The following is a 25,862-nucleotide window of genomic DNA, read 5'->3' on the forward strand; positions in this document are numbered from 1 at the left end:
AAACATTCTGCAACAAAATGGAAGGGGAAAACATAACCCTCAAGATACAGAAAAGGGCATAGTTTTGAAAATAAACAAAACTGGAAATAGAAGAAAATTTTAATTAAAATTGCACCATAAAAAACTAAATAAATTCAGAAAAATGCAGATTCTTTGAAATAAGAGAGTAAAGATCAGATAATAAGCAACAGTCTTGAGGTTTCGCTAAGAGTAACGAATAAATAAACAAGGAGCTCAAAGAACTAAAAGACTAAGCAGCAGCCTGGGCAATATGGCGAGATCTCATGTCTACTAAAAATAAGATATATTAGCTGGGGGTGGTGGCATATGTGCCTATAGTCCCAGCTACTTGGGAGGCTGAGGCTGGAGGATTTCTTGAGCCTTGGAATTCAAGGCTGCATTCAGCTGTGATCGTACCACTGTACTCCAGCCAGAGTGTCAGAGTGAGACCCTGTCTCAAAAATATAATGGCAGAAACAAAAACTACATAAAGATAACAACAGAAGATTGTGCAGAAGATCGCAACAGACACTTCACAAAAGAGGATATCCAGCTGGCCAATAAACATAAGGAAAAGTATTCAAACTCACTATTAATTATGAAAATATAAATGGAAACTTACCAAAATGGCTAAAAAGAAAATATCAGGAATGTATAGCCAAGAATGTGGAGAACTCTCACGCATTATTTGTAAGAGTATAAACTGAGCAGAAAAAATCTGGAAAACTCCAGCAATATCTACCAAAGCATACTCTATGATTTTGTCCCTCAAAGTGTGAGTCAGGCCGGGCGCGGTGGCTCAAGCCTGTAATCCCAGCACTTTGGGAGGCCGAGACGGGCGGATCACGAGGTCAGGAGATCGAGACCATCCTGGCTAACACGGTGAAACCCCGTCTCTACTAAAATATACAAAAAATTAGCCGGGCGAGATGGCGGGCGCCTGTAGTCCCAGCTACTCGGGAGGCTGAGGCGAGAGAATGGCGTAAACCCGGGAGGCGGAGCTTGCAGTGAGCTGAGATCCGGCCACTGCACTCCAGCCTGGGCGACAGAGCGAGACTCCGTCTCAAAAAAAAAAAAAAAAAAAAAAGTGTGAGTCAGTATGGATCAGTATAATTGGCATCATCAAGAGTTTACTAGAAATGCAAAATTTCAGACTATACCCTAGACCTGGTGATTCATAATCAACATTTTAATAGCCCAGATAATTTATATGCACGTTAATGTTTCAGAAGCGCTGCCCTATAACTCATTAATTCCACTCCTACTTATATGCCCAACAAAAACACATACAAGTGTCCACCAAAAGATATACAAGAGTGTTCACAGAGGCACTATTTGTGTAGCTAAAAACTTGACATTGCTCAAATACCCATCAATGGATAGACTGTTACATACTCACAAAATGAGAATGAACAATCTCATTTTGGACAAGTCCCATAAATATAACGATGAGAGAAAAAAAAGAAGGCTGACAGAAGAGTCCTGTATTATTCATTTTATATAAAGCACATAAACAGGGAAACTATACAAGTCAGATGGTGGTTAGTCTTTGGGGAGAGGGGTGTTTAGTAGTCACTAGAAGGGAATATGAGAAAGGTTTCTGGGATACTGAAAATGTGCTGTTTCTTAACGTGGTCAATAAGCATATAAAAAATGTGCTTCACTATTCATTCAGAAAATGAGAACTAAATGACAATGACTTGCCACTACACAGACATACGAATAACTTAAATTATAAAGACTGACAGTACCACTGTTAGCAAGATTATAGAGCAACTTGAACAATCAAACAAAGCTGGTGGAAAAGCAAAATGGTATAATCGCTTTTTTTTTTTTTTTTCTTGAGACAGAGTTTCATTCTGTCGCCCAGGCTGGAGTGTAGTGGCGCGATCTCAGCTCACTGCAACCTCTGCCTCCCAGGTTCAAGCAATTCTCCTGCCTCAGCCTCCCAAGTAGCTGGGCTTACAGGCATGTGCCACTATACCTGGCTAATTTTTGTATTTTTTTGTAGAGACAAGGTTTCACCATGTTGGTCAGGTTGGTCTCAAACTCCTGACTTCATGTGATCCACCTGCCTTAGCCTCCCAAAGTGCTGGGATTACAGGCATGAGCCATCACATCTGGCCAATACAATCACTTTGAAAAACTGTACAGAAGTTTCTTACGAAGTTACTTCTTTCTTATAAAGACACTTACTGGGCAACCCAATAATTCTATTCTAAGGTATTACCCAAAAGAAATTAAGATAATACACAAAGACTTATATAAATGTTCATAACAGCTCTACTCATAATTTCCCCAAACTCGAAACAGCCCAAATATCCAACAGGTTAATAGATGAGCAAATTGTGGTACATCCATAAAATGAAATACAAACCAACAAAAAAAGAACATGTACAATGTACACATAACAATGCGGACAAGGCTCAAAAACGTCATGCTGAATTAAAGAAGCTAGACCCAAAAAGAGCACATATTATAATAATTGCATTTAATCAATTTCCAGCAAAAGCAAAACTCATCTGTAGTGCCAGAAAGCAGACAGAAAGTAGTTTTCTGGGGAAGAAGGTGGGCAAGTATAAAGGAATTTTTTTTTGGTGGGGGTGAAGGAATGAAAGAAATGTTCATATCATGATTGTGATGGTTTATATAGCTGAATACATTTATCAAAATTCAATGAACTCAATTAGTATATTATATATATACTTTTTTAAAAATTTTTTTGAGACAAGGTCTTACTCTGTTGCTCAGACTGGAATACAGTGGTGCGATTGCGGCTTGCTACAGCCTCCATCTCCCAAGCAATCCTCTGAACTCAACCTCCTGAATAGCTGGGACTACAGATGTATTCCACCATGCCTGGCTAATTTTTCTGTAGAGATGGGGTCCCGCTATGTTGCCAGGTCTGGTCTTGAACTTCTGGGCTCAAGAGACCCCCTCCTGTCTCAGTCTCCTAAAGTGCTAGGATTACAGGCATGGGCCACTGTGCCTAGCCCCTTTACTATTATATATAAATTGTACTATAATAAAACTCATTTTAAGAATAGCCAATGGCAAACCAAGCAAAACTATTTCAACATATATTCAAAGACGTAATATTCTTATTCTATAGAGATAATGCCAATAATACAGTAACAAAACCTCAGTATCCCAACAGAAAATGTGAAGAGCACTGTGGATTTCCAGAATGCTGAAAAGCTTGGCAAAAGAATAATTTCATGGACATCTGAGCACTGACAACTTTCTATCTTTGAAAAAAATGCAGATGTAAATCCAAAGCTTGTCAACATTCTCTTAATCAGAAGCTATTAGTGAAATTCTTTTGGAATGGTGACCTAGGTCCCAAGTATATAAGGGCTACAGCCTAGCAAAAAGTGTCATCAGAAAATGGGGTTAGCAAAAGCTATCTTGAGATTCACTGTACCTATTCCAGTCATGGGTGGTTACCTCACTTCTAAAAAGATTCCACATTTACAATTAAGCAACGAACTCTACCGTGTTTGAGTGTACTCACTCCTTCCACTACCTGAAATGCTACAGTTGGCATCAGACATGAGATTGGCACAGACAAACCACCACTGTTGTTAGAGTTTGGAAGGAGTGCTGGGAAGGCAAATAAGGGAACTGCTGCCTAAGGAAGGCTGGGTGATTAGAGAGTTGAGTGAGTTTTTTATTTTTTTCTGGAGTAGCCACGTAAGAGTGCACAGACTCTTCCCCCACTATGGTTTGAATGTGTTCCCCTAAATTCAAATGTTGAAACTTACATAATAAGTTAATAACAATATAATAGAATTAAGAGGTGGGCCTTTACATAATAAGTTAATAATAACAGAATAGAATTAAGAGGTGGGCCTTTAAGAGTCATGAGGGCAGAACTCTCATGAATGGGAGTAGGACCCTTAGGAAAGGGCTCCAGGTGCCGGGCGCAGTGGCTCACGCCTGTAATCCCAACACTTTGGGAAGCCAAGGTGGGTGGATCACTTGAGGTCAAGAGTTCAAGACCAGCCTGGCCAACATGGTGAAACCCCATCTCTACTAAAAAAACACAAAAATTGGCCGGGCATAGTGGCTCACTCCTGTAATTCCAGCACTTTGGGAGGCCGAGATGGGAGGATCATGAGGTCAGGAGATCAAGACCATCCTGGCTAACACAGTGAAACCCCATCTCTACAAAAATACAAAAAAAGTATCTGGGCGTAGTTGCACCTGCCTATAGTCCCAGCTACTCAGGAGGCTGAGGCAGGATAATTGCTTGAACCCAGGAGGCAGAGGATGTAGTGAGCTGAGATCGCAGCACTGCACTCCAGCCTGGGCAACAGAGAGAGGCTCTGTCTCTGTCTCAAAAAAAAAAAAAAAAAAAAAGGTGGAGGAGCTTCAGAAAATGGGTTCTCTCTCTTCTGCTCTTCCACCATGTGAAGACATAGTCTTCCTCCCCTGTGGAGGATGTAGCAACAAGGTGCCATCTCAAAAGCAAAGAGCAGCCACACCAGACACCAATCCTGCTGGTGCCTTGATCTGGATTTTCCAGCCTCCAGAACTGTAAGAAATATATTTCAATTGTTTATAAATTACCTAGTCTGTGACATTTTGTTATAGCTGCACTAATGGACTAAGACAGAAATTGGTACCAAGAAAGGGGTGTCACTACAACAACTGAAAATGGGGAAGTGGCTTTGAAACTGGGTAATGGGTACAGGCTGGGACAGTTTTGAAGTGAATGCTGGAAAAGGCCCATTTTTAACGCTGTGAACACAGCGTTAAAGATGATTCAGGGGAGGGCTTAGAAGAGGATGGCTATAAAGAAAGCCTCAGTCTTAGAAATCATCTAAGTGGTAGTGAATAGAATGTTGGTAGAAATATAGACAATAAAGACCATTTGGATAAGGTCTTATACAAAAATAAATAATATCTGATTAGAAACTGGAGGCAAGGCCATTCTTGTCATACAAAGGCCAAGAACTCGGTTGAACTGTGTTCGTGTCCCACTGCTTTGAGGAAGGCAGAATTTAACGGCAATGAAATAGAATATTTAATAAAATAAATCTCTAAGCAAAATACTCTAGGTGCTGTATGGACTTTCTTAACTGCTTATAATAAACTGCAAGAAGAGAGATATGAATTAAAGATGGAATTTATAGTCAAATGGAAGCAGAACATAAAGATTTGGAAAATTCTCAGCCTGGTCATGTAGAGAATATAAAAGAGTGTTTGGAAGAAAACCCTAAAGGTATGGCCAAGCAACTATCTGATAAAAAGAACAGTATGGATGGAAGAAAGTCAGATACAAGTCATTAAGACAATGGGAAAATAACCCCAAAAAGTATTTCAAAGATCTCTGAGGCTACCACACCCATCACAAGTCCACAATGCCAGAGCCTTGGGGGGCAGAACAGTTTTAAGGGAGGGACCCAGGGTGCCCGTTGACCTTGGGGCTCACTGCTCCAGGCTGCCTCAAGTCTCTACTCCCAGAATTCTGGTACAGTGTTCCTTGGCCACCCCAGCTGTGACTAAGGTGGGCCCAAGTTCAGCTCTGGCCACCACTCCAGAGGGTACAAGACATAAATCTTGATAGCATCCACATGGTGCTAATTCTGCAGGTGTGCAGGGTGCACAAGCTGTGGAGGCATGGTACCTTCACTTAGATCTCAAAGGATGCCTCAGAGAGCCTTAGGGCCCAGGTAAAAAATTTGTCACATGGTGGGGCCACTGTAGATAGCCCCTACCAGGGCAATGCCTAGTGGAGCCATGGACACAGTGCTACTGCAAGGACTTCCTGCTAGGGCAATGTCTAGTGAGGCCACGGAGCAGGGCCACTCCTGAGATCTCACAACTGTAGAGCCACCAGAGTGTGATCTCAGCCTGGAAGAGCTGCAGGCACCCAACTCCAACCCATGAGAACTGCAGTGTGGGCCATGCTCACAAAGTTCCAACAGGGGCAGGGCCTTCCAGGGCCTTGGAGCCCAACTCTACCCCTGTGTGTACAAAAGTAGGACATGAAGTCAAAGAAGATTACTCTCAAGACTTAATGTTTGCTTTATTAGGTTTTAGATTTACTTGGGACCTGTTATCCCTTTCTTCCTGACCATTTCTTCTCTTTTGAAATGGGAATGTCTATCCTATGCCCATCTCACCACTGTACTTTGGAAGGATATAACTTGTTTGATATCACAGGCTCACAGCTGAAAAGAAATTTACCTTAGGATGAATCTTACCCTGAGTCTCACCCACATCTGATTTAGAGATGAGACTCTGGACTTCAAAGACTTTTTTTTTTTTTTTTGAGACAGAGTCTTGCTCTGTCACACAGGCTGGAGTGCAGTGGCACGATCTCGGCTCACTGCAAGCTTCATCTCCTGGATTCACGCCATTCTCCTGCCTCAGCCTCCCGAGTAGCTGGGATTACAGCATGTGCCACCACACCTGGCTAATTTTGTATTTTTAGTAGAGATGGGGTTTCTCCATGTTGGTCAGGCTGGTCACGAACTCCCGACTGCCGGTGATCCACCCACCTCAGCCTCCCAAAGTGCTGGGATTACAGCATGAGCCACTGCGCCCAGCCAGAATAGAGTACCTCTCTTATGTTCTTCTGTATGTAAGGATGCTGCAGTCCTCCCCTATGGAGAATGCAGCAACAACGCACCATTTGGAAGTAGAGACATCTCAGACACAAATCCTGCTGGCACCTTGGACTTCCCAGCTTCTAAAACTGTAAGATATAAATTTCCATTGCTTATAAAATACCCAGTCTGTGGTATTTTGTTATAGCAGTACAAATGGACTAAGAACCCCCTGCTGACAAATTGAGCCCAACGGGTAAAAGAGGGAAAGGTAAGGTAGCTTGAGCCATTATTCCCCGGTTTTTCACATCACAGATTCCCAAAGGGAGCTGAAAAGCCAGGAAGATAAGAAAGGTATGGTGGAAGATCACCTCATATTCCTCTCAGTTGAGTAATCAGCAACTTTGCAAGCAAGTATTGCATAAGAGGTGAAGTTTATTTAGCTGTGGGACAGTATAAACGTACAGCAGTAAAATGCTTTAACTCTTGCTAACCCAACTGTCTTTATAAGAGAAATAACAAAATGCACAAAAGTGGAATTAAATTGATCACAGTTGTTTTAAATATGGGAGGGGGTGATAAAGTTATGAAGAACTTTGTTTTCCCTCATCTTTCCTGAAAAAGTGGCTGTACTAGGCTATTCTTACATTACTATAAAGAATATCTGAGACTGAGTAACTTATAAAGGAAAGAGGTTTAATTGGATCACAGTTCTGCAGGCAGTACAGGAAGCACAGCACCAGCATCTGCTTCTGGGGAGGCCTCTGGGAGCTTACAATCATAGCAAGAGGTAAAGCAGGAGATTATCACATGGCAAGAGCAGGAGCAAGATGGTGAGGAAGCGCCACACACTTTAAATAACCAGATCTCATGAGAACTCACTCAATATCTCAAGGACAGTACCAAGAGGTTACTACTAAACCATTTATGAGATACCACCCCCATGATTCAATCATCTTCCACTAGGCCTCACCTACAACATTGAGGATTACAACTGAACATGAGGTTTGGGTAGGACTCAGATCCAAACCGTATCAGTGGCCGAAGAATAGACAGGTTCTGATTTAAAGAGTTGGCTGGGTGTGGGGGCTCACACCTGTAATGCCAGAACTTTGGGAGGCTGAAGCAGGCAGATCAGGAGGTCAGGAGATCAAGACTATCCTGGCCAAAACAGTGAAACCCCGTTTCTACTGAAAATACAAAAATTAGCTGGGTGTAGTGGCGTGCGCCTGTAGTCTCAGCTACTCAGGAGGCTGAGGCAGGAGAATTGCTTGAACCTGGGAGGCAAAGGTTGCAGTGAGCAGAGATTGCGCCACTGCACTGGAGACAGAGCGAGACTCCATCTCAAAATAAACATTAAATAAAGAGTTTAATGGTGAATAACTTGACTGTAAAAGTTTATGCTAAATTTTTCCTTTTAGAATATTCTGTAGTTAAGACTGATTTGGACATTTTTGAAAATTAATTGGGTTAAAATTAGTGTTTAAAGGTTTAAAGGTTTCAGAGTTCACTTAAATAGGAATATAGCATTTTCACTGGTAAACAGAAAGATAATTCCTTTTGGAAATACATTTGGGCTGGGTGTGAAAAATAAAAAGGAAACTAAAAACAAAAATTGATGAACTCCATCATTTCTAGAATGACCCATGTTTGTCAGACAAATAGAATTAAAATTGTCTCAAAACCATTCTGTGTTGCAGGCATAATTATATTTAGGTAAAGACACTCATGCTAGACTAAACCAACTGAGATAAAAAGGAATGGCTGGAAATAGAGGCTAAAGTGTTGGGAAATGACTTCTCCCATTTGGATATATTTTGAACCTGGCTTGAAACTTCAGCTTCTGCAACTTCTGGATTGAGAAGGAAGATGCTGACAAAAGGTAGATCTTTAGAGGTTTACAATGATATGTAAGAGAATGTGTTTTTAAATTTGAGAAATATCCCCAAAGGAGTTATGAATTCCACTTTTTTAAAGAGTGAATTTGAGATCTAGGAAAAGATGGCAGCCCGCTGAAGGATAAGTGTACCTCCTGCTAATAATCAGAAGCTCCAGTTCCAGGACAGAAGAAGCCAAGGAGGACTGAGCAGGCAGCAAAGAAGCAGGTGGCAGGAGCAACTTGATATTTAAGGGTGACTGGGGAGAGGGCACAGGATGGCACAGAGCTCTGTGCTCTAAGAAAAGCCACACTTCCTAGTCCCCAACCTAAAAAGGGCTCACAGTGCTTATCCTACACCTAATCCAAGCTGAAAGAAGAAACAAGAGTGGAGAAGATCACATGAGATCTGGCCAAAAATGTTTTTAAAAGCTACATTCACTAGGTGGGGGATGTGTGCGCATGTATGTGTAAAGTGGAATTATTTTAAAAAACAACACTCAATTCCACAGCACAACAACAACAAAACCCTAATCAGAAAATTGAAGAGGCCTATGTAATCCAGGTCCTACAGTGAAGGGGCTGGAGGCTGTGGAGTAGGCCCCAGGGGAGTTGGTGGGAGTCAGAAGTCACCATGCTGAGAGCCACATAGAGAGTGCCAAGTTCTATTTGGACCCAGGCAGTGACCCAGACCCCAATCTCTGGGCTGCCGGGCTGAGGGAATGCCAGGCTTCCTTCCAACTGAAGGGGCCTGCAGTCTCCTCCTCCAGGCTGCAGCAGATATGCCATCCAGAAACCAGTCTGGCCTAGACAGGACCATGACTCACCCCTTTCCATGCTGCTCAAAGACCACCAGACCATCCCTGGAATTGAGAAGGGCAATGATACAGTGAAAAGATTCTTGTCTTTGGAAATGACCAACCAAAAGGAGAAGCTAAATATCAAGCAAGAACATCTGATGAACAAAGTCGTGGCAAACCCTAAGGACACCAACTTCCTGAAGGCTCAAATTATTTCCTTGACCAAAGCCCACAGTTATGAAGAACACATGCAGAAACACTGAAAGAACAAAGCTCACAAATACTATTTGGTGATGAGCACTGTCTAGAGGGAAAAAATGCTCAAAAACCTTTTTTAGACCAATATGATGTCTCTGAGAAGACACACTGGGGATTGAGGACACCTTTTTGATGGAGCCCATTGCCAAGTCCTGACTGAGAAGGCTCTGTGCGTTCCGGATGTTCCAAGACACTCAAAAGCTGAAGAAGCAAAAACAGGCTTTAAAAGTTGCAGCAGCAGCAGCAGCTCAAAAAAGGACCAGAGGAATCCAGAGAGCCCTGCCAAAGCCTGACCAGAAGTACTCAAAGAAAATAAATTGTTAAATTTTTGAAAAAGAAAACTAAATAGACATTCTCTAAACAAGACACAAAATGGACAACAAATACATAAAAGATGCTCAACCTCACTAATCATTAGAGAAACGTAAATCAAAACCATAAGGAGATACCACCTTACACCTGCTAAGATCAATACTAGTTTAAAAAGCAGAAAATAATAAGCATTGGCATGGATGTGGAGAAACTGGAACCATTATGCACTATTGCTAGGAATGTAAAATGGTACAGTCCCTGTGGAAATGAGTACAGTGGTTCCTCAAAAAAATCAAAAATAGAATTACCATAAAATCCAGCAATTCTACTTATGAGTACACATACTAATTAATTGAAAGCAGGGTTTCAAAGGGATATTTGTACACTTGTGTTCATAGCAGCATTATTCACAATAGGCAAAAGGTATTAACAACCCAATGTTCATTTGCAGATAAATCAGTAAACAAAATGTGGTATATACCTAAAGTAGAATAATACTCACCTTAAAAAGGAAATAATCTATGATATGCTATAGCATGGAGCAATCTTGATAACATTATGCTAAGTGAAACAGTCCAAAAAGACAAATACTGTATGACTCCTCTTGTATTAGGCTGTTTCTGCATTGCTATAAAGGAATACCTGAGGCTGGGCAATTTATGAAGAAAAGAGGTTCTTTCACAATTCTGCAGGCCATATAGAAAGCATGGTACCACCATCTACTCAGCTTCTGGTGAGGCCTTAGGAAGCTTCCAGTTATGGCAGAAGGCAAAGCGGAAAAAGGGGTGTCACATGGCAAGAACAGGAACAAGAGAAGGGGAAGTGTCACACTCTTTTAAACAACCAGATCTTGCATCAACTCAGAGCAAGAACTCACTTATTATCATGAGGACAGCACCAAGCCATTCATGAGGGATACACCTCCTACAGGCCCCATCGCCAACACTGGGGATTACACTTCAACACAAGATTTGGAGGGGACAAACAACCAAGCTATATCACCATTATATGAGGTATCTACAATAGTCAAATTCATTGAAACAGAAAGTAGAATGATGGTTACCAAGGGCTTGGGGGAAAAAGAATGGACAGTTGTTTAATGGGTAGTTTTTGTTTTGCAAGATGAAAAGTTCTGGAGACGGATGGTGCTGATGGTAGCACAATGATATGAATGTAGTTAATGTCACTGACATGTACACTTAAAAATGGTTAAGATAGGCCAGGCATAGTGGCTCATGCCTGTAATCCCAGCATTTTGGGAGGCCAAGATGGGAGGATCACAAGGTCAGGAGTTCGAGACCAGCCTGACTAACATGGTGAAACCCTGTCTCTACTAAAAATACAAAAATTAGCCTGGCGTGGTGGTGTGCGGCTGTAATCCCAGCTACTCAGGAGGCTGAGGCAGGAGAATCGCTTGAACCCGGGAGGCAGAGGTTGCGGTGAGCCAAGATCGTGCCACTGCACTCTAGCCTGGGTGACAGAGTAAGACCCCGTCTCAAAAAAAAAAGGTGGGGGGGTTAAGACGGTAAATTTTATGTTGCATGTATTAACCACAATTAGAAAAAAAAAAAAAATTTAAAGCCCAAAATGGCCAAGGGAGAATCTATTCTAACTGCCAAGACTAGCAAGGGAAAGTCAGTTGAGCCCAAGTCCAAGGTAAACTGAGGATAGGGTCAAGATATCTCAGCCTTCTTGCTATACTAACCCTTTGACATAAATAACAATAGAATAGTCTAGTAGTAGGTCTCCATGGAGCCCTCTGGCAGTGACGTCCCCAGTTGAATGCAGGTGCTATATGAACAAGCAAGATGGAAATCTATAGTATTACTAGACATCATGCATGCAGTTTAATCTGAATCATTCAGTTCCCATGGACCTCACAGGGAGTGGCAATCAGAGACCTATGATGGTTAAGGGAAATTAAGTTTAAATAACTTCCCAGGACCAAGCAGAAAGCCCAAAACCTTGTTGACCTGTTTTGAGTTTTACATAAACATATCACACACATGAAGCTGTTACTAGGCTGTTACTATTTTTTGGAGGGGTTTTGTGGATGCAGCTTCCATACAACTTTGAAAATATAAATATATGGTATTTAGATCCATGCTAGTGATTGAATCATTGTACTAAGACAGAAATGGCTAAAACTTTCCATGGCTGTCCTGTCTCTACATTTTATGAAAAAAGTTCTACGGCCAGGAGTGGTGGCTCACACCTGTAATCCCAGCACTTTGGGAGGCCGAGGTGGGTGGATCACCTGAAGTCAGGAGTTCGAGACCAGCCTGGCCAACATGGTGAAACCCCATCTTTACTAAAAATACAAAAATTAGTTGGGCATGGTGGTGGGCGCCTGTAATCCCAGCTACTCAGAAGACTGAGGCAGGAGAATCACTTGAACCCAGGAGGTGGAGGTTGCAGTGAGCTGAGATCACACCACTGCATCCCAGCCTGGGCAACAGAGTGAGTTCTAAAAAAAAAAGTTCTAAAAATGTATCATGACCCAGATTAGTATGCGAGGAGAGGGTGTGTAAATATAATGCCAACACAAAATTACATGTGTTATAAATGTGTTATAATCCAAAAGTGTTTGCTCTTTTATGTGTTGGTTTTTGTGGAGGCCAAGAAAGATTATGAATAAATGTCATGAACTGATGAAAATTATTCTTTAATGTAGGGGACAAAATATATTTTAAATATGTATTCATACTTTTATCACATTTACATATGTACATAATTTTAAAAATCAAATACTTCTACAATAAAGGTTGATTCAGTAAGAATTGAAAAATTTTATTATAAAATTTAAAATTTATTTTAAATAATAAATTTATTTAAATAATTTATTTATTATTCAACCTGGGCGACAAGAGTGAACTCCATTTCAAAAAAATAAAAACAAAAAAATTAGCAAAGGACCTGAATAAGCATTTTCCACAGATGACATATAAATGGCCAACAGGTATAAGAAAAAGTGTTCAACATTACTAATCATCAGGGAAATGCAAATTAATACCAAAATGACACTATCCCCTCATACTTCTTAGGATGGCTATTAATAAAGAGACAGAAGATAAGAAGTATTGGTGAAGATATGGAGAAAAAAGAATCCTTGTACAATGTTGTTGGTGACGTAAATTGGTATAGCTACTTTGGGAAATAGTATGGAGTTTCCTAAAAAAATTATACATAGAATTACCATATGATCCAGCAATCGCACTTCTGGGTATATATTCTAAAGGAAATGAAATTAGTATTTTGAAGAGGTATCTGCACTCCACATTCACTGCAGCATTATTAACAATAGTCAGGATACAGAAATAACCTAAGTGTCCATCAGTGGATAAGTGGATAAAAAATTGTTATGTATATATGCACATATACACACACAAATATTATTCAGCCTTAAAAAAGAAGGCATCCTACCATTTTCAACAACATAGATGAACCTGGAATACATTATGCTAAGTGAAATAAGCCAGACACAAAAAAGTATTGCATGATCTCACTTATATATGAGATCTAAAATAGTAAAATTCATAGAAGCAGAGAATAGAATAGTGGTTACTAGCGGTGAGCCAGGGAAGGTGGAGGAAATGAGGAGATGTTGGTCAAAGGGTACGAAGCTTCAGTTATATTGGATGAATAAATTCTAGAGATCGAATGTATAGCATAAGTATAGATAATAGCACTATACTATATATTTGAAATCTGCTAGAATAGATCTTAAGTATTCTCACCATACACATATAAAATGGTAATTCTGAGGTAATGATATATTAGCTTGACTACAGTCATCATTTTACAATGTATATCAAAACATCACATTGTACATCTTAATTATATGTATATTTATATATATATACTTTTTATTTTAAAATAGATATATACCAGAAGCTCAAAGGGAAAAAACAAGTCCTTTAGCAAACTAGGAATAGAAGGGAACTTCCTTGGTTTCATGAATTGGATCTACAAAAAAACCTACAGCTAACATTATATTTAATGGTGAAAAGATTAAATGCTTTCCCCCTAAGATGGGGAAACAAGGCAAGGACATCAACTCTCACCATTGCTATTCAACACTGAAAAGGACATCCTAGCCAGCACAATCTGTGGGAAGCAGGTGAGGCAGGCAGGGAGAATATACAGATTGAAAGGAAGAATGTAAAACATCTTTACTTATGGAACACAGACCATCTATGTAGAAAACCCTAAAGAATTTAGAAAAAAATCTACAGAACTAATAAATAAGTTTAGCAAGATCACAGGATACAAGGTCAATATTTAAAAATCAATTATGTTTCTATACATCGGCAACAAACTATTAGATATTGAAATTTTAAAATCCTACCTACAAGAACATAAAAAATATGAAATACTTGTGGATAAATTTAGCAAAGTATGTGTAAGACCTGTATTGTGAAAACTACAAAACATTGATGAGAGAAATCAAATATATCAATAAATGGAGAGTTTTAAATATGCGCATTAGTTAGAAGATGGTAAAAGAAGTCAATTTTTCTCAAATTGATTTATAGATTCAAATCAGTCCCATCAAAATCCCAGTAAGCTTTTTTGTAGGAAACGTCATTCTAAAATTTATATGGAAATGCAAATGACCTATAATAGTCAAAACAACTTTGAAAACGAACACAGTTGGAAGAAGAATTAAACTACCTGATTTCAAAAATTATAACAAAGCAGAAGTAAAGACAGTGTGTTATTGGAGTAAGGATAGACATTTAGATCAACAGAACAGAAAAGGGTCCAGAAATAGACTAACATATACTTAGCAAACTAATTTTCAACAATGATACCCAGGTAATTCAATGAGGGAAAGCTAGTCTTTTCAATTAATGGTACTAAAATAATTGCTATCCACGTGCAAAAAATAAACCCAAATTCTTTTTTCTTTTTGAGACTCTGTCACCGAGGCTGGAGTGCAGTGGCACCATGTCGGCTCACTGCAAACTCCGTCTCCTGGGTTCAAGCAATTCTCCTCCCTTAGCCTCCTGAGTAGCTGGGATTACAGGCACCCACCACCACACCAGGCTAGTTTTTATATTTTTAGTAGACATGAGGTTTCACCATGTTGGCCAAGCTGGTCTCGAACTCCTGACTTCAGGTGATCCACCCACCTTAGCCTCACAAAGTGCTGGGATTACAGGCATGAGCCACTGCGTCCGGCCAATAAACCCAATTTCTTAACTTTCGCCATATATTAAAATTAATTCAATGGTTCCAGAAGTAAATTGCCTAAGATCCATGATTACATTCCATAATACAGTAATTTTTATCAATACCACATTGCTTTAATTGTGGGAAAGAAGGACCACTATATGAAATAAAAATAAAAAATATTAATATTAAATACTAAAAAAGTTCATAATAAACTAGAGGCCTGAATATAAGAGCTGAAACCATAAAACTTCTAGAAGAAAACATTTTTAAAAATCTTTGCAGCCAGGCACAGTGGCTCATGCCTATAATCCCAACACTTTGGGAAGCTGAGGTGAAAAAATTGCCTGAGTCCAGAAGTTTGAGAACAGCCTAGGCAACATACTGAGATCCTGTCTCTACAAAAACTGTAACAAATTAGCCAGGCATGGTGGTGTGTGCCTACAGTCCCAGCTACTCAGAAGGCTGAGATGGGAGGACTACTTGAGCCTGGGAGTTCAAGGCTGCAGTGAGCTGTGATCACACCACTGTTCTCCAGCCTAGGTAACAGAGCAAGATTCTGACTCAAAAAAAAAAACGACTTTGCAATCTTGGCATAGGTAAAAATTTCCTAAGTAGTATATGAAAAGGATAAACCATAAGAGAAAAAAAATTGCACTTCAAAATTTTTAACTTCTGCTCTTCAAAAGACACTAAGAAATGAAAAAACAAGCTATAAACTGGTAGAAATATTTGAAAAACACCTTTCTGATAAAAGAGCTGTAACCAGAGTAAGAATTCTTAATTCAAATATAAGAAGGCAAACAACTCAAAAATGGTTAAAAGACATGAACAGACACTTCACCAATGAGACATACAAATGGCAAATACATGAAAAGATGATCAACAGTATTAGTCACTAAAGAAATGCAAATTAAAACCACCATGAGATAATACTACACACTTATTAGGATAGTTAAAATTAAAAAGACTGACAATAACAAGTGTTGGTGAGGATGTGGAACATGTGGAACCCTCATACATTATGAGAATGCAACTTGAGAAAACAGTTTTGCAGTTTCCCATAAAGTTAAACACAGATGGCCAGGCGTGGTGGCTCAAGCCTGTAATCCCAGCACTTTGGGAGGCTGAGATGGGCGGATCACGAGGTCAGGAGATCAAGACCATCCTGGCTAACACGGTGAAACCCCGTCTCTACTAACAATACAAAAAACTAGCCGGGCGAGGTGGCGGGTGCCTGTAGTCCCAGCTACTCGGGAGGCTGAGGCAGGAGAATGGCGAGAACCCGGGAGGCGGAGCTTGCAGTGAGCTGAGATCTGGCCACTGCACTCCAGCCTGGGCAACAGGGCGAGACTCCGTCTCAAAAAAAAAAAAAAAAAAAAAAAAAAAAGTTAAACACAGACATGCCATATGACTCAGAGGTTCTTCTCTTGGACATTTAACAATGAAAAATGAAAACATGCCCAAAGGCTCGCATACAAATATTCAGTAGTGTTATTCATAACAGCTGAAAAAATGAAAACAACTCCAATGTCTATCAAAAGCTGAATGGATAAGCAAAATAGGTTTAGCTATGCAATGGAATACTCTTCATTAATGAAAAGGCATCAACTACAGATAACATGGAACAACAGAGATGAATCTCAAATTACACTGAATGGAAGAAGCCTGACTGAAAAGACTACATATCGTATGATTCCATTACATGAATTCTAGAAAAGGCAAAACTACAGTGAGGTAATGCGTATGTTAATTAGCTAGATTTAGTCATTTTACAATGTATATATACTTCAAAATAATGTTGCACACAGTGAATATATACAATTTTATCTGTCAAAATATATATAAATAAAAATTATTAAAAAACGCAAAACTAGAGTGATAGAAAGCAGATCAGTGGTTTCTAGGTGCTGAAGGTGGGCAGAGAAGCTCACTGCAAAGAGGCACAAGGAAACTGGGTTAATTGAAATGTTCTGTATCACGATTGTGGTGATGGTTACATGACTATATACATTAAACACGTCAAATTGAACACTTAAAGACAGTGAATTTTATGTAAATTATACCTCAATAAAAGTGATTTTTAAAAATTTTTTAAAAGATTTTAAAAAATATTACAGTATTTAAGTTTAATATGTATAGTCATATGTCACTTAACATTCTAAGAAATGTGTCATTAGGTGATCTTGTCATTGTGTGACTATCATAGAGTAAACTTATGCAAACCTCGATGGTACAGCCTACTACATACCTAGGCCATGTGGGATAGCCTATTGCTCCCAGGCTACAAACCTGTACAACATGTTACTGTACTGAACACTGTAGGCAACTGTAACACTAACACAATGCTAAATAAGTGTATATCTAAGCATAGAGAAGGTACAGTAAAAATTACACATATATAGGGCACTTACCATGAATAGAGCTTGAAAGGTGAAAATTGCTCTGGGTGAGTCAGTGAGTGAGTGGTGAGTGAATGTGATGGTCTAGGACATTACTGTACACTACTGTAGACTTTATAAACACTGTACACTCAATTATCCTAAAAAGTATGTAGTGTTATCTCATGTTGGTTTTAATTTGCATTTCCTTAATGACTATTTTTATAAATAAATTTATTTAAAAAGTATCTTTCTTCAATCATAAATTAACCTTAGCTTACTGTAACATTTGTACTTTATAAACTTTAAAATTTTTAAAAAATCATTTGGACTGTTTTACAATAACTTAAAACATACACAATATTTTTTCTATTATTACATTGTTAAAATTGTATTTTAAAAACTTTTTGTTAAAAACTAAGACACAAACATGCACATTACCTATGCCTACAAGGGCCAGTATCACCAAGATGTCACAGGTGACAGGAATTTTTCAGCCCCCTTATAATCTAATGGGATCACTATCATAGCTGTGATCCTCTCTTGACTGATATGTGGTAATAAGACACATGACTGTATACGCAACATGCACCAAATTGCAGAGTTATCCTTATATTCCTCAGTAATGGATATCTTAGAATTTGACAAACTTGGTTTTGTGACTACAGTGCAAAAATCATTCTATGTATGATACAAAGACATTTCTATCCATTTGTTCACAATAGTTACCACTGGGGCAAAAAGATGGAGCAGAGACACAGTATGGGGTGGTCTCTTATGCCTGTGGAAGCCAAACTGCTTTAATGTCACCATTCAGCAAAGATCCATGATATTGACAGGGAGAACTAGCTGTGCACTAGGTATCCCTCAAGTCTACCATTTGTAGTACTCATTAGCAGCTGAAGAAACCTTATCTCCTGCACCTGATGCAGACCCTGACAGTAGCAGATAAAGCAAAATAGTACAACTCATACCGCAGTTTTAAGTCACAAGGAACACAAAGATGACTTTGCAGGTCATCTCATATTCAATGAGAAGGCTATATTTAAGCAGAAAGATGAATCATCACAACATACACATGTGAGCTCCTACCATATTATGACAGAATATGTAAGCGATCCAAAAAAATTAATGTCTTTTAAATGTATTTGACCTATTTGCTTATTGCTGGTTTTCCCTCACTAGAATGATGATATCCCATAATGAAATGGATTTCTGTCTTCACTGTTCACTGCTATATCCCTAGCATCCCCTAAAATGCCTAGCATATACTAATTATTCAATAAATATTTGTTAAATTAATTATGCCCATGTAGATATTCAATAAATATTTGTTGTATGAATTTAAGTCAATGTAGACATCATTCACAGCTAAATGACATAATAACTTTCCATTATATGTTCCTTTCTTGTACAATTTATTTGTTTGGAAGTTACTAATTTTTTTTTTCTTTCATTGGTTTCTATGTACCAAATAAAACCTAAACTTTCAGCCAAGTTGATTCTTATTTTCTTTACATATTTCTTCATTCTAAAATTTCCTAAAGTGTACATATATTAAGAATAAAGAACACATGCATCATTATAAAATTAGAGTTTTATGGAGGACTCTTATCAATTAATAATAACACTTTTTTGTTTTCTTTATTTCTGCAAATCTATCCCTCTGCATATGCTGTTTTCCCTATCTGGAAAACCCTCCGTACTTGTCTCTGTTAACCTAGCCTATCTTAACTCAATCTCCCTTACTACAGAATCCTTTATCATACTGGTTAATTTCAATCTTTTGATCCACTCTGACTCCTAACAAAATCCTAAACCCCTTTAGGGCAGGCAATATTCAGTATGTTTCTGTATTTCCCACCGTTATGGCACATTTGATAAATGCTTAATGTGTTGACCTTGATGAATTTCAGTGAGACTGAAGAAGCTTGAGGATACAAAAATTCATGTAAAGCTAAGAAGACAAAGATATATTTCCATGTTAAACTATTACGCATAAACCTACCAGTAGTGTCTGTCCTTGGAAAATGAAGAAATGACCTGATATAACTATGGTGAGAACAAGATACCCAGATTCTTCATTGGAGTCAAAAACCTTGAAAAAGAGAAAGAGAAAAATATGTAAAATATAATACATTTCTATAATAACTGATAAACTTATAATACTGATAACCAAACTATTTTCTCACATTGATCTTTCTACCCTGAGCATTCTTTCCTTTTCCATTCATTTAATCTGTAATCCTTCTCTTACAACTTCAAGTTTCTCCACATATATAGGCTAACAGCCAGACTTTTAAAAAATAAAATTAAAAGCCAATATTTTGAAACAGAAAGGATATCAGATTAAGAATCATGAGTTGTTGTGGGTCCTGAGCCAACCACTATTTAGTTATATTTTAATGAATCATTTATTCTCTCTGAGCCTCAGTATTATTTCTGTAAAATGAAGATAGTGTCTTACAGAGCTGCTGTAAGACTTCACAGTCCAATTTCTTCAGCCATGTAATCCATTTTTCTTTTTCTTTTCCTTTTCTTTTTTTTTTTTGGAGACAGAGGTTCGCTCCTGTTGCCCAGGCTGGAGTGCAATGGCGCGATCTCGGCTCACAGCAACCTTTGATTGTGTGTTCCAGCGATTCTCCTGCCTCAGGCTCCAGAGTAGCTGGGATTACAGGCAATGTGCACCATGCCTGGTTAATTTTTGTATTTTTAGTGGAGATGGGGTTTCACCATGTTGGTCATGCTGGTCTCAAACTCCTGTCTGCCCGCCTCAGTCTCCCCAAGTGCTGGGATTACAGGCGTAAGCCATCACACCTGGCCATTCATTTTTCATAACCCCTTAAACATCTGGTGCTTTCCTTTGGATGAGCTCTAGTTTGTCAGTGTCACTCTTAAAATATGGTGCCATAAACTTACCGTAATCCTCTTGGTGTAGTCTAATTATCTCCCATTACTTGCAATAGTGTTGCCTATAATCACATTAACCCTTTGAGGGGATAGTACCACTGAAGAGTTTGATCTTAAATCCACATAACCTCCTGACACTTCATTACCTATGTTGGTAAATCATATTTCCCTTTATTTATCCTGAACCTAAACATAAAACCTTGGATTAGCCCCATGATATTCTATCTTGTTAGATTTGATCTATAGTTCCAACCTATTGAGATGTAGTGAGGAACCGAAGCAATTAAATCAAAATGTCAGGGAGGACATGACTGATAGATACATTAGAGTGGGATCTGGATCTTAAGTGACTACACTATACAAGTAGCTTTCATATCCTTAATAAACATCATAAGGTAAACCATCCTTATATAAACAATAAGATAAATTATAGACTCATCTTAATGCCCAAAGTTCAAAATAATTAGCACACACCTAATTCAACTTATATATGTTTTTATGAGGTTACTGCATTGTACTGAGAAATAATGCTCTTATAGTTTCATATGTGGGGTTTGGAGTTTTAATGCTATATTTAAATCCAAGATTTCCTACTGTGTTTTCTCTAATTCATTTTAAATTCCAAACTTAAAAAAAGTCAATAACATTTTAGATGTCAAAGGGGATACGACAGACCTGCACTAATTCCTTCAGTGGTTGTAATTCTCCCACTTTCCCAGTATTTGGAACTTGGTCAGTGGTACAACGCTCTTCCTATCACAGTTTAAATGAATTATCCTGTGTGTTTTATGACTAGTTAGAACCAGAAGCATAGCTAGGAGTCAAGTACAGCTTTCACAACTAGAGTCTGGTCAAGGAATTATTTGGAAGGCAATGTGTTAACATGATAGTTTAATGTTTTAAGAAATGTAGCATATATAACAAAGAGCATCCAAAATATAAGTGTACAGCTCAATGAATGATGACAAAGCAAACACATCACCCAAGTGAAGAAATAGAATATTACCAGATTTCCAGTAGGTCCTCTAGTGTTTGCTGTCTTAAAACTCACTATCTGCAGACCTCTAGCAAGACTACTAAAGAAGAAAAGAGAGAAGAATCAAACAGATACAATAAAAAATGATAAAGGGGATATCACCACTGACCCCACAGAAATACAAACTACCATCAGAGAATACTATAAACACCTCTACGCAAATCAACTAGAAAACCTAGAAGAAATGGATAAATTCCTGGACATATACACCTTCCTGAGACTAAACCAGGAAGAAGGTGAATCCCTGGATAGACCAATAACAGGCTCTGAAATTGAGGCAATACTTAATAGCCTACCAACCAAAAAAAGCCCAGGACCAGACCAATTCACAGCCACATTCTACCAGAGGTACAAGGAGGAGCTGGTACCATTCCTTCTGAAATGATTCCAATCAATAGAAAAAGAGGAAATCCTCCCTAACTCGTTTTATGAGGCCAACATCATCCTGATACCAAAGGCTGGCAGAGACACACACACACACACAAGAGAATTTTAGACCAATATCCCTGATGAACATCGATGCAAAAATCCTCAATAAAATACTGGCAAACTGAATCCAGCAGCACATCAAAAAGCTTATTCACCATGATCAAGTGGGCTTCATCCCCGGGATGCAAGGCTGGTTCAACATATGCAAATCAATAAACATAACCCAGCATATAAACAGAACCAAAGACAAACACCACATGATTATCTCAATAGATGCAGAAAAGGCCTTTGACAAAATTCAACAGCCCTTCATGCTAAAAACTCTCAATAAATTTGGTATTGATGGGACGTATCTCAAAATAATAAGAGCTATTTATGATAGACCCACAGCCAATATCATCCTGAATGGGCAAAAACAGGAAGCATTCCCTTTGAACGTGGCACAAGACAGGGATGCCCTCTCTCACCACTTCTGTTCAACACAGTGTTGGAACTTCTGGCCAGGGCAATCAGGCAGGAGAAAGAAAGAAAGGGTATTCAATTAGGAAAAGAGGAAGTCAAATTGTCCCTGTTTGCAGATGACATGATTGTATATCTAGAAAACCCCATTGTCTCAGCCCAAAATCTCCTTAAGCTGATAAGCAACTTCAGCAAACTCTCAGGATACAAAATCAATGTGCAAAACTCACAAGCATTCTTATACACCAATAACAGACAAACAGAGAGCCAAATCATGAGTGAACTCCCATTCACAATTGCTTCAAAGAGAATAAAATGACTAGGAATCCAACTTACAAAGGATGTGAAGGAACTCTTCAAGGAGAACTACAAACCTCAGTGAAATAAAAGAGGACACAAACAAATGGACGAACATTCCATGCTCATGGATAGGAAGACTCAATATTGTGAAAATGGCCATACTGCCCAAGGTAATTTATAGATTCAATGCCATCCCCATCAAGCTACCAATGACTTTCTTCACAGAATTGGAAAAAACTACTTTAAAGTTCATATGGAACCAAAAAAGAGCCTGCATTGCCAAGACAATCCTAAGCCAAAAGAACAAAGCTGGAGGCATCATGCTACCTGACTTCAAACTATACTACAAGGCTACAGTAACCAAAACAGCATGGTACTGGTACCAAAACAGAGATATAGACCTATGGAACAGAACAGAGCCCTCGGAAATAATATCACACATCTACAACCATGTGATCTTTGACAAACCTGACAAAAACAAGAAATGGGGAAAGGATTCCCTATTTAATAAATGGTGCTGAGAAAACTGGCTAGCCATATGTAGAAAGCTGAAACTGGATCCCTTCCTTGCACCTTACACAAAAATTAATTCAAGATGGATTAGAGACTTAAATGTTAGGCCTAAAATCATAAAAATCCTAGAAGAAAACCTAGGCAACACCATTCAGGACATAGGCATGGGCAAAGACTTCATATCTAAAACACCAGAAGCAATGGTAACAAAAGCCAAAATTGACAAATGGGATCTAATTAAACTAAAGAGCTGCTGCACGGCAAAAGAAACTACCATCAGAGTGAACAGGCAACCTACAGAATGGGAGAAAATTTTTGCAATCTACTCATCTGACAAAGGGCTAATATCCAGAATCTACAAAGAACTCAAACAAATTTACAAGAAAAAACAAAAAACCCCATCAAAAAGTGGGCAAAGGATATGAACAGACACTTCTCAAAAGAAGACATTTATGCACCCAACAGACACATGAAAAAATGCTCATTGTCACCAGCCATCAGAGAAATGTAAATCAAAACCACAATGAGATACCATCTCACACCAGTTAGAATGGCGATCATTAAAAAGTCAGGAAACAACAGGTGCTGGAGAGGATGTGGAGAAATAGCAACACTTTTACACTGTTGGTGGGACTGTAAACTAGTTCAAACATTGTGGAAGACAGTGTGGTGATTCCTCAAGGATCTAGAACTAGAAATACCATTTGACCCAGCCATCCCATTACTGGGTATATACCCAAAGGATTATAAATCATGCTGCTACAAAGACACATGGACATGTATGTTTATTGCGGCACTGTTCACAATAGTAAAGACTTGGAACCAACCCAGATGTCCATCAGTGATAGACTGGATTAAGAAAATGTGGTACATATACATCATGGAATACTATGCAGCCATAAAAAAGGATAAGTTCATGTCCTTGTAGGTACATGGATGAAGCTGGAAATCATCATTCTCAGCAAACAATTACAAGGACAAGAAAACCAAACACCACATGTTCTCACTCATAGGTGGGAATTGAACAATGAGAACACTTGGACACATGAAGGGGAACATCACACACCAGGGCCTGTTATGGGGGGGGAAGGGGGGAGGGATAGCATTAGGAGATATACCTAATGTAAATAACGAGTTAATGGGTGCAGCACACAAACATGGCACATGTATACATATGTAACAAACCTGCATGTTGTGCACATGTACCCTAGAACTTAAAGTATAATTTTAAAAAATTAAAGAATGTAAAAAAAAATCACTATCTGCTCCTTTTTCCCTTAAAATAATCTCCCATCCTGACTTCTAATACTATACTTTAGTTTTAATTATATGAGTGGAATCATAAAGAACTATTTGACATTTGGCTTCATCAATGATGTTGCATGTGTATTCATTTTCATTATTCTTGAATACATTCTATGACGATACCATTTCTTTTTTTCGTTTGTTTGTTTTTTGCTGATGGGTATTTTTTCCAGTTTAGGTTCACTACAAATAATACTATTATGAACATTCTTACATATGTGTCTTGTTGGATAGAAACACTCATTATAAATATTTCAATTTTTCCCAAATTATTTTATTTTTTTCAAATGGTGGCCAACAACTTCCAGAAGAGCCCCAGTTTAGACTACTCTCTTACCCTCCAAATTGCTACATTTAATCACCCAATCAACATCTCCATGTAAAGGTTTAATAGTCATCTCAAAATTACCAGTCATTAACTTGAACTCCTAACCTTCTCATTCATTAATTACAAAGTACCTACCCTGTGCTAGGCTGTTGCAGCCATTTGACACCACAATATTTTCACCTCAGAAAATGATTTTTTTTCTTTTTCAGGTTTCTATATGCAACACTGAAGAAATTAATTCTTTCCTTCCATTTCTTTGGCTAAACCATGGAATCATTCTTGACTCCTTTTCTCACACCCATATCCAATCCATCAGCAAATCCTTCATGTCTATCTTCAAAATGTTCATAATTCAACCACTTCTTACAGGTCTTGTCTAAAACATCATTCTCTCTAGTTGGATTGTTATAATAATCTCCTAACTGGCTTTTCCATTTCTGTTCTTGCTTCCCTTCTCCAATACAGAGTTTACTCTCAATACAGCAGCCAGAGTGATCCTTTAAAAACATAAGTCAGATAATGTCATTTTCAGCTTACAGCCGTGCAATAGCTCCCTATCTCATTCAGAAGCTCCTGCAACACACCCCATGGTCTAGGCCTCCATTGCCTCTCTGCTCTTGTCCTCTAGCACCCACCCACTGTGTACTCTGATCAACCACACTGGTCTCCTTCCTGCTCCTTGAACCTACTAGGCACACTTACTATTATAAACCTCAGGGCTTTTACAATTTCTGTTCTATCTGAAATTCTCTTCTTCTAGATATCCACATGACTCACTCCTTCATCTTCAAATCTTGGCTTAAATACCATATTTTCACGTAAGACTTTTCCTAACCATCCAACTGAAAACTCCCCCATGTTACCTAAACCACACTACTCCTATTCCCTTCTCCAGCTTTATGTTTATCCATAGCTCTTACCATTTTGTTATATTTACTTGTTACCAGTCTTCCCTGAGCTGAAATTAAGCTCCATGAAGACAGAGACTTTTTTTCCCATTTTGGACACTGTTATATTCAAATGCCTAGGATAGTACCTGGCACATAATATGCACCCAATATTTTGTTGGATGGTTAAGTAAATATGAACTTTTAAATGAAGGCACCATATTAACATGCAAAATTTTCAAAGGAAATACAGATGTCTTCAGAAAGAATTCATCACCAGCAGATCCGCACTGAAAGAAATGTGAAAGAAAGTCCTTCAGGAAGAAGGAAAATGAT

General features: G+C 38.6%; 1 protein-coding gene across 2 annotated transcripts in view; it reads right to left on the reverse strand.

The window, feature by feature from the left end:
* The window catches only part of REC114 (REC114 meiotic recombination protein), a 137,212-nt gene that overhangs the window by 70,661 nt on the left and 40,689 nt on the right, over positions 1–25,862 (reverse strand). For both annotated transcript variants that reach the window (XM_033189456.1, XM_033189453.1), the window contains exon 2: positions 19,368–19,457. In XM_033189456.1, the coding sequence (XP_033045347.1) occupies positions 19,368–19,457 (90 nt within the window). The remainder of the gene's footprint in view (positions 1–19,367; positions 19,458–25,862) is intronic.

This window comes from Trachypithecus francoisi, unplaced genomic scaffold (genome assembly GCF_009764315.1).
Source record: "Trachypithecus francoisi isolate TF-2019V2 unplaced genomic scaffold, Tfra_2.0 Lachesis_group3, whole genome shotgun sequence".
In the NCBI taxonomy this organism is placed as follows: Eukaryota; Metazoa; Chordata; class Mammalia; order Primates; family Cercopithecidae; genus Trachypithecus; species Trachypithecus francoisi.